This window comes from Leptosomus discolor, chromosome 4 (genome assembly GCF_034619465.1).
Source record: "Leptosomus discolor isolate bLepDis1 chromosome 4, bLepDis1.hap2, whole genome shotgun sequence".
NCBI classification, from domain to species: Eukaryota; Metazoa; Chordata; class Aves; order Leptosomiformes; family Leptosomidae; genus Leptosomus; species Leptosomus discolor.
Window position 1 is genome coordinate 83,064,271 of NC_141394.1, and position 10,140 is coordinate 83,074,410.

General features: G+C 61.0%; 1 protein-coding gene across 1 annotated transcript in view; it reads right to left on the reverse strand.

The window, feature by feature from the left end:
- The window catches only part of DYSF (dysferlin), a 101,461-nt gene that overhangs the window by 78,670 nt on the left and 12,651 nt on the right, over positions 1–10,140 (reverse strand). The window contains 15 exon segments of the mRNA XM_086464921.1: positions 2,943–3,049; positions 3,555–3,679; positions 4,325–4,502; positions 5,041–5,154; positions 5,468–5,583; positions 6,307–6,348; positions 7,951–8,033; positions 8,172–8,187; positions 8,190–8,214; positions 8,301–8,332; positions 8,335–8,368; positions 9,225–9,328; positions 9,651–9,671; positions 9,674–9,776; positions 9,984–10,099. Of these exon segments, the coding sequence (XP_086321047.1) occupies positions 2,943–3,049; positions 3,555–3,679; positions 4,325–4,502; positions 5,041–5,154; positions 5,468–5,583; positions 6,307–6,348; positions 7,951–8,033; positions 8,172–8,187; positions 8,190–8,214; positions 8,301–8,332; positions 8,335–8,368; positions 9,225–9,328; positions 9,651–9,671; positions 9,674–9,776; positions 9,984–10,099 (1,216 nt within the window).

Sequence of the window (10,140 nt, forward strand, 5' to 3'; positions counted from 1 at the left end):
CAAGATCAGCAAGTCTGATTCTTGCATTGGGCAAACTGGCAGAAACCACAGCTAAGAAGAGAAGAGCAGGGAGGTGGGCAACCCGGACCCGAGAGGTGCCCTGCGGGGGGATGCTGGGGTCCTGGGCTCCTCGGCAGCTTGCAGCATCGTCCTTCCCCGAGGGCTCTGCCACCCTGGACCGAGGGGGCCGTCATCACCCGGGCAAAGAGCTGGTTATAAGGCAGGTGGTAAAAGAGAGGGCGTTGAGTATTTCGGCAACGCTGGGTGCTGCGCCGGCTGTTACCTCTCCGGGCACAGATCCTGGGGAAAAAGCAAAAGGGCTGAACTGGGAACATCCCTGTGCCAGCACAGCAACGCGCGGTGCGTCCTCGTGTGAACGTTGTGCTTCCAGCTGGGGAAAGGTGCGACAGAATCGGGAAAAGTACGAGGAAGAGCAAAAGAACGATGGAAAACATGGACCCTCTTCTGCACCAGGGGCTCCCCGGCCGCCCCCTGTGTATTTTGCCGGGCTCCCAGCCCCGGCAGGGAATAGCAGAGCGGTTCAGGGGCAGCTCTCTTCCGAGCTCCAGCACGGAGCAATTCTCACGCCACGGGAGACAGGGCCAGGAGCACGAGGACCAAACCCACCCTTCGGGTCAGTGCTGCCGCTCACCGGCATCACGGAGCTGCGGGAGCCGCCTGGATCTGGCCAGAATTCAACGTTTTGGGGGCTTGGTTTTGCTACGGCTCATCTTTCCCTAACTTTGTCCGTTCGTATGCTACTTCCAGTTCTTTTCTTTTCCAGAGAGTGGCTGTCTTCCATCTCTTCACACAAAGGTTTGGAAAAGACCTCTGGGCAAAGCGGTGCGGGCAGCACGTCGCTGTTTTCCTACGAGGTCCGGCTCCAGAGGAGGATGGGGAAGCGCTGGAGAGCGGCGGGGGGTTGTCCCATCCCTCCGAAACTCGGAAGGAGAGGGGCTCTGCCCTGGCTGGGCACAGAGACCAGGCTTTGGCAGCATCACGGGGGAAGCCACGGACAGGTCCAGCTGCACGGCTCCACTCATCCCCCCCTCCAAGGGCAGAGTGCACGGAGGGGTGCAAAACCCCCCAAAAAGCCGTCAGGGCTGTTCCAGCTGCCCCCACCGTGGGTACCACCCTCGCCATCCAGCCCCGGTCCCCACACCAAGCCCTCGCAGAGACGGAGCAGCCGCATCCCGCGGGAGCCAAGGACAGAGCAGGGCCAGGAGCCAGCGGGAACCACGGGCTTGGCACATCCCGCGGCCACATTTTTCCCCTCCCCTCCCGGTTAATTGAATTTGTTTTGGAGGGCGCAGCACCTCTGGAAAACCCAAAGCCGTGGCTCATCCCGCAGGTCCCGTCCCCCGTGCCCAGAGGCGGGGGGTATCGACAGCCCGTCAGAAGGCTCTGACCTTTCCAGCAGAGCCAGCGTGCGTGGCGGGGAGAAACACTCCTCCTTTATGAGGCTCAAAAGCAAATAAATAAGGAGGTTGTAAGTACACGTGTGTGTTTTCTTAAGCATGTCCTCCAGGAGGTCTGAGGAACAGGGTCAAGCTCGTTCAAGGTCTCCTTGCCCGAAGGAAGGAGGTGTCTGGTCCTACACAGGAGGTCCAAAGAGGCTGTACCCCCATGCCCACTGCAGCCCAGTACCTCCATGACCTCCCCTTGGGCCTTTCAAAGAGCAGCGGGGGTGGAAAGGGGGACCTAGGGCTCAGCAGCACCTCCCTAACCTTCAGTGACTGGTGCAAGCCCAGGTGGACAGTGCACGTGGTCCTGCAGGCTGTTGTGGAAAGGGTGTGGGGCAACTGGTCCCAGCAAGTTTAGTGGTCTCAGGGACAGCCAAGAAGGCCAAAATCTCCCCCCTCTGCTGAGGTAAAGCACCAAGTGCCACCACAGGAGCTCGGTGGCCACAGAGGTCCACCCACCACAGTCACCGGTTGCCACTAATGGAGTGTCCCAGCCCAGTGCAGGGCTGTCTCCACAGCCTGGGTGCTCTCCACCTACCCGCCGAGGCAAGAAAGCTCCGAGAGGGGCGGCAGCTCTCTTAATTCCCCTTGGCAAGGGCTCGCCAGGGCTAAAAGCACATCGACAATCCCACTGTCACCCCTCCCCAGACGGATGGCGTGGAGCTGCTGCAGGGAAGGTGTGTGGCCAGGCGCGGGCATGGGGCGAGACTCGGAGCTCACCTTCATGGGTGTATCTGAAGGGGAACCACAGTCCAAAGACCTTGGTGAGGTCCGTCCCTGAAACACCTTCCTGAGGGCTGAGCGGTCCGTGGGATAAAACACCCCAGTCGTATCGCAGCGACGCTCCTCGGGGCAGCTCCTCGTCCCCCCAAAGGTGCAATCCAGCCCAAAAACCCAGGCTACACAGAGGGAAAGCCCGTGGCACCCTGCCAGCCTCCCCTGAGCCAATGTTCGAGTGCTTAGAAAGGCAAAGCAGCAGCAGACACTGGTGGTGCTGCCCACGGGGACCGAGGGACGGCCGTGCCCCCCAGCCCCGCAACATCCCCGTCCCCCCCGGCCACACAACACCCATGCGCAGCCGAACAACCCCTTTGGGTGCCCTGCACGGGTGCCTCCTATGCAGCGCACACAAGACCCAACGGGGAAGCCACCTCGGTGGCTCCTCACTCTGTGAGCCCCACCGACCCCGTGGCTGGGCTGGCCGGGCTCCGGCTCCTGCCCCGACACAATGCCGCTCATTCAGGTGAGCCCACGCTGCAGCAGCCCTTGCGTGAAGGCTGGAAATTTATGACTTGCCTTAAATGTCACCTTTTCAACTCCGTGCCTTGGCTCAGCAACCTTTGAAGCAAACATTAGCAAATGACCGGTGGTTTACAGCGGGGGGGGGGGGGGGGGAAGAAGTCGCCCTTTCCAAGGTAAATAAGCGCTTTCGCAATAAACGGCATGAAAAGGCTCACAGTCGAAACTGGCAGAAAATACCTGCAGTCAGCGATGATGTCATCTATCAGCTGGGCACCCAGGGCGTCCAGCTCACTCGGCGGGTGGTTGGCCTTGAGAGCAAGGTGGATCTTCTCCAGGTTTGCCTCCTGCACGATAGGTGGGGAAGAGGGGCTGCACAGTGGGGACCTCCCTGGTGCCCTGCTCCACCCCATGTCCAGGACCCTCCCAACGGCTGCTCCCCCCATGATCAGAAACTCCAGCCTGGGTCCCGCCAGGGCTCTGCACCTCCAGTTTTGCTCCCATTGGAGCTCCAGGTGAAACAACAGTGAAATACAGCAAGAGATCCCATAAATAGCTCGGGAGCTGAAGGAAGGTCCTTGCTCCCTGCGCCTGCATCAGTAAGCAGGCGGTGGCACCGCAAAGCCCTGCGTTCCCACCCTGCTGTCACCCCAATGGGGATGAGGGGGATCCCTTTCCCTCCAGGGGCTGAGTAGGGCACCCGGGATGCCGACAGATTTCTCCTCCACAGCGCAAGAGTCATCCAACCCCAACCCTGACCCAGCCTGGAGATGGCCTCTGTCCCCTCCCTTGTCCCCTCAGGCAGGATGCAGAAAGGAGGTGGACGATGCTCCTTGCCACCACGGCACTCACCAGCCTGTCCGCCGCGTGGTGGAGAAGGTTTTGGGCATCGGTCCGATAGCTGATATCTTCCCAGTAGGATGACAACACCACCACGGGCTTCACGTTGCCCCAGGGCAGGTAGTAATATTGGCAACCTGGAGGGCACAGCACACTGGTGAGCTGCTGATACTGGGGTGACAGGGGACCCCACTCCTCAGGACTGGAGCAGCGATGAAGTGGAGTAGTGCAGCATTTGGCTTTGGGCAGAAGCCCGTTGTTTGGCTCTTCTGGAGCAAGAGGATGGGAATTATGTTCCCCAAACCCACGTGCGACAGAGCAACACACACCAAGGTCCAAAGGGACACGCGTCAACCTCCACGGCTGCAGCAGTTCCTGCAGAGCGGTGAGGCCAGAAACAACCCCAGTGGGGTGAGGATATCTCACACCAGAGTGAGAGCCCCACAGGAGCCAGAGAAAGGCCACCCCAAAGCTCTGGCTCTTCCTTGAAGAGAAACAGGCGCTGTTAGCGCCGAGGTGCTGCCCAAAAACCACTTCAAGCCAATACAGAGCTGAAAGAAGTAGTTCTGGCTTCTCCCCTCCTCCCCAGTCACATATTCCCCCTTCACAGCACGGCTGAGGTAGGCAAGGACCTCTGGAGGCCACCTGGTCCAACCCCTGCTCAAGCAAGTTGTCCAGAACCACGTCCAGTTGGGTTTTGAGTATCTCCAAGGATGGAGACCCCACACCCTCCCTGGACAGCTCATCCCAGTGGCCAGTCACCCCCCCTCCGTGTTGCTCACCATCAAAGACCGCCCGGCTGTACTGCGTGGTGGAGGCCAAGGGCAAGCAGGTGTTGTCAAACTTGTTGCCGTAGTTGCCAATGCTGACCTCAAACTGGATGGCGTCGTCCACGTCTTGCAGCATGGTGGCCGAGTAGAAGGCAGCGAAGAGGGAGTACTTCCGACGGCGCAGGTACTTCTGCAACGGGCACGGGACCACGTCCATAGAGGAGACCCCACCACCGCAATCCTACCCACAGACCCTCCACTACCCCAGCACACACCCGCTCGGCGAGGCCTCTGAGACGGAAAAGTTTATTGCAGGGAAGAAAAGGACACGCTGCAGCGAGGGCATTTTGGGTGAGATACTGAGGAAAAACCCGACGAAGGAGGAGGCTAGAGCTTTCCGTCAAAAATTGCAGGTTAACCCTGAAGAAACGAGCCAAAGGAGCCCATCTGCGATAGCGCCTGAGCTGGGGCAAATCTCCCACCCCTCCGTGTTCGCCGTGGTCTGCTTGCTACCACGCAGCAGCTCAGATGGAGCGAGCTGGACACCTTGGGGTGGACACACAGCAGGAGACACCCTCCAGGAGCTCACCGACCGCTCCACCACGCATGGGGCATCATCCACCCAGGACCAACACCCACACCCTGCCCGTAGCGCCCCACACGACACGCCGCTGGAGGGGCCAACCCCAGAGCCCACCAGGTTGGATACCCCACAGAGACCCCGTTACCTCCACCCGCAGGATGTCATCCGCGGAAATGTCCTCCACCTTCTGCTCCACGTGCTCCACCAGTTTGGTCTCCAGCTCCACCAGCATCCTGCCGCGATACGCCACTCCCTCGCCCTTGGGGTAGACCAGGGACAGGCGTCAGGACCCCGGTGCCCCCTCCCCACAGGCGAGCTCCGCTTTTGCTTTCAGTGGGCTTCGTCGCAGAGAGGCGAGATCAGGCAAAGTATTTCTGCAAGAGCTTCGAAGGCAGAGAGGGTTTGGGCAGCAGAGCAATGCCGGGAGGTGTTTAGCCAGCGGGAATAGCCAGGGGCAGAAAACGCGGTGCAGGTTCCTAATAACAAAGCCAGTTTGGGTTAATAGCAGGTTTCTTTTGGCAAGGAGGGGCGGTAGCTCAGTGTAGGTGGTGCTGGAAAGAAGCTGACGTCACCTTTCCTAAATTGAGCGTCTCGTAAGGGTCGGGGAAGCCGGTGAACTCCCGGGGGCTGCCGTAGAGGTTGATATAGCAGGGACCGAAGGTCGGCAGGAACCCAAGCCCATCATCCACTGGTGACCGTGGGGGAAAAGAGCTGTTAGAGAGTCCCGAAGGCACCTCAAGGACGTGTCCCATGGGGCTTCATCGCAGGATCATGGGGACCACATGCCTGCGGCTGGAGGCCACCAAAATGCTGCCATTTTTCACCCCCTTCGAGTCCTACGATCACTCACCTTTTTGCAGGAGAAAGACAAGGCGGGTGTGGGGCTGTGCAGGGGGCACAGGGCTTCCCAGTCCCAAGAAAGGTCCCCAGAGAAGGAGAGCATCGCTTTGCTGGTGTGAACCAGCGTAGGGGATTTACACCAGCCGAGGGGCCGGCCCCACGCTCCCCTGAAGGCAATAGGGGCGCGCTCGGGAGAGAACGGCTCGTTTTTATGAAACCTCGAGCAGAAGGAGCAGCGAAGGGGCAGGAATCATTTGCAGGAGCCTGCTCTGAACTCCCGAGCCGGCCGCTCGGCCGGCCCGGCACACAACACACACCAGACCCCGAATACATCGCTGCCCAACGTGGACACCCCAAACCCACCGTGGGGAAGGGCAGTGGAGCCCTCTCCTCGCTCCCGCAGGGAAGGGGGAGGCCGTGCTGGAGCCGGCCCCTCTTCCCACCCAGGTGCCCAGGCACGAAGCGGCTGATGCTCGCCCAGCTCCGGCCAGCGCCCCAGCCCTGACGGCAGCTGAGCCGGCAAATCGATTACCAAGCGGCGACTGCAAACCGAGAGGCTAAGGGGACGTACGGTCTGCGGCTTTCAGAGGCTTCGCGAGAGCAGGAAACTCATCTGAGGCACAAAGAAATGGAGAGAGGTTAGGAAAAGCCGGCAGAAAAGCACGAGGGGGGGATGGAGGGTTATAGAAGCGAGGGTGGATGCTCTCGTGGGCTGTTGGTGCCAACTAAAGAGGCAGAGAGAGAAAGGGGGAGGATATCCGGATATCAGGAAAAATTTCTTCACTGAAAGGGTTGTCAAGCACTGGAACAGGCTGCCCAGGGAAGTGGTGGAGTCACCATCCCCGGAGGGATTTAAAAGCCGTGTAGATGTGGGGCTGAGGGACATGGTTCAGTGGCGGGCTTGGTAGCGCTGGGTTAGTGTTGGACTCGATGATCTTCAAAGTCTTTTCCAACCCAAACGACTCTGTGACTCCGTGATTCTATAGCCCTACCACCCTCCCGGGGGCTGTGGGATCGGTGTGAAACAGGATTTCAGCATCCCTGAAGGATGCTCTGCCCGTTGCAAGAAGTCAATGGAGCCACGGGGCGGGTGAGACCTGCGGTTCTCCGGCACATCCCCAGGAGCAAGCAGGTCTCAGCGGTGGGGTGGGGTGTGCCGGTCTCAGGCAGACCCCTCGCAGCCTACTCCTCCCTGCCTGGCCCCCCTCTCTCTCTCTCTCTCCAGACCGCCCAGAGCTGCACTTTAACTGGGGAGGAGGGGGACTGGACACACAAGCAGAAAACAGTGCTGCACCCCAACTCCACGCTGCATGCACGGCCGGGCAGTGCTGGGGCAGGGGGGCGCAGGCTGTGGGACACGTGGCTACGGCTTTGCACCGGGCTCGAGCCCCCGTGGCTGCTGCCAGCCCTGTCCCACACCCCTACGGCATGGGGATGCTCAGGATGAGGCCGGGGGGTTGCAGGGCACCCGAGAGCCTCAGAGACGCACGAAGGGAAGGGAGCAGAGGAACCCGGTGGGGCTGCAGATGCCCCCGAAGCTCGTTAGCAGCAGGAGATGCTCGTGCAGGTTAGGGCAGCCTCTGCTCCTGGCCCTGCCCCAGCTCTCGACAGCCCCACAGCCATGGCCCAGCTCCCTGGGCTCCCGCTCAGCGCAGGTGACACCGTCAGCGTCACCCAGCCAAAACCCTGCCAGTCCCTCCACGGTGGGCCTTCGCTTCCGAAAGCCCCTGGGACTTGAAACAGCACCTTCAGCACAAGCTGGACCTGAACCCCCATCCCACCCCGTAACAGCCCCTAAACACCACCTATGGGGGAGCTGCAAGTGGGGGCACACACGGGTGGGATGTGGCATCTTCTGGCACTGGTGACACCACTGCCCATCACCAACTGCACGGGGGACCAGAGCCACCTCCGCTCAGCAAGGAAAAGAGGAAGAAAAAAGTCCAGCACACCATGGCCCTGCACCCCCCCACACATCCCAACGCCCCTGGAAAGATCTGGAGAGCTTCAAAACCCCAACCCAGGAGGGGCGAGGTCCAACCAGAAAACAGAGCACAGGACGGAGCAGCCCCCAGCACCGGTGACTTGGCAGGGACCACCCCGGCTGTGACACCCTCCAAGCCAACACCAACCTCCAGCCACCAGCGTGCAGCGCTCCTCCATGGCCATGCACCCCACATCCCGCCCTGCGCCACCCCCACGCCCCCCACCTTACCCTCCAGCTCCCCGCCGGGGGCCGAGATCTTGGACATGCAAAGGTAAGCGGTGCCGACGACATCGTTGTGCGTCAGTCGGTCCCTGCAACACAACCCGGGATGCTGTCACACCGTGGAGCCGGGGTGGGGGGGTTGCCCACGGGGTCTCCCTCTGCCCGTCCGCCTCCCCCAGCTCAGCTTTCCCCACGGGCAGGCACGGGCAGCCCCCGTCCCCGCTCACCAGTCGGTCACCCGATCCTCATCTTCTCACACATGGACGGGAACTGGGAAAAGAGGCAGGGAGAGCAGCGGTGAGCGGCGGTGGGGTCGAGCGGGTGGGGGGCGCAGCTGCAGGGGCACCCACGCTCACCATCGCCGGCAGCGTCAGGCTCTGGTTCCACTGGGGTTGGCGTTCTTCTCCAGGATCCTCGAGTAGAGCTGGAGGTGTGAGACGGGGGCAGGAAAAGTCAGCGCTGCCCCAGCCGAGCGGCGCTGCCCCACGCCCCCTCCACGGAGCCAGAGAGCCTCAGATCCCCGAAATACAGACTCCATCCTTGGGGTGGCCCGGCGGGGCTCTGCGTCGAGCAGGTAAACCCCTCTGAGCAGGAGGCAGAGGGTGCTACGGGCTGCGCGGGATCTCGCCCACCCCCCGGGACCACCAGCAACTCACCCCCTTCCCGCTGTGGTTGCTCAGAACCACATCCAAAGCCCCTGTCCCCCCCACCGGGCGCTGTTCCCAGGGGAAGATTTATGGGCAGAGGAGACTTGCAGCCCTTTAGTGCCGCTGCAGATCAAAAGACAAGTGGTGGCTCACGGGCATATTTCTTGGTGAAGGCACTAGAGGGGACCCGGTAGCAAAGGGGACTGGGATCTGGAAAGCCACCAGAGCCACTTCCACACCCTGGCTGGTCACGGGGAGGGGACGGTGGGTGGTGTGGGGATTGCCAGCCGCTCGCTTCAGGCAGCACAACCCTCTGCTGCTGCACGATCCCCCTTCCCCCAGAGGCTCAGCCTTTCCATCCCCATTTTTAATGCAACAGCACCACGAAGAGCCCAGCCAAGAAATTACTGCGGTGCACGAACACGGGGACAGGGCTGGGGACAGCAGCTGGGCTGCAGGACATCACAGAGGGAAAGAAGACGGGGTGTGACAAGGACTGATGGAACCTTTGCAAATGCTCCAGCAAAGCAAAGGATTGGATTCTCCCCATGCCAGGACCAAATTTTCCCCCTGCACGGCTGCCGTCCCAGCCCAGGGACCCCGGCGGGGGGCTGCCCTGCTCCGGCCGCTCACCGTCTTGCCTGCGAAGCTGACTTCCACGAAGGGATCGACCAGGTTCTTCTTGTTGCTCTCAAAGCCGAAGATCTGCCTGACGTTGTCCATGACGGCGTCATCCACTGGGAGGGGAAGGAGTTGCTGAAAGCCCATGGAAGCACGCGGTGCCCCGACGGCCCCGGCTCTCCGGGCGGGCTGTCCCACCAGCCAGGCTGCACATCCCCATTGAACCAGGTGGGGAGGAGCAGGAGAGCGAAACCAGTTTGCCCCAGTAAGAGACTTATCCCCCAGTACGTTACACCCGAGCGATATCTGCAAGGTCTTTGGACCAAGGCTACAGATAAATTTCCTTATCTGTGCCCTTATTCCTCTCCGGCACGTTGCAACCCGCTGCCATGCCAAGGGCCGGATCCGGCGCGCTCCAGCCCGGCAAAGGAAACTCACTCTGGGGCAAGTCTTCAGCTTGAAGATTTTCAGGCAGAAGTGAGCCCCTCTCAGGGTGACCCCTGTGGGGCGCAGGAGGTTGCCTTCGATGTCTTCCTTGTCTTCAGAGACTTCCTTCTTCTCCAGCTGCAGGACGACAGGACAAGAGGAAAACATGACCAAGCGTCCCCAAAGTCCTGAAACAAGCAGCAAAACCCCCAAATCCACCTCCTTGTCCCCAAACAGACAAAAAAGCTCCAGATTCCCTTGGAACACGTGTGGGGTTCGATGGCCCAGCGCAGAGGGGCACCACAGTTGGAAGGGTCCCCTCATCGCAGCTGGGGTGATACTCACAGGGGCTTCATCTCCAGGCCCCAGCACGAACAGGCTGACTTTCAGATAGCCCTTGGCCCCCGCGGAGAAGTCCTCCGGGTCAGAGAGCAACAGCCATTTTCTGAGGAAAGCGTGCTCTAGGGGAGAAAAGAGATTGAGACCCGTGTGCCGGTGCTCA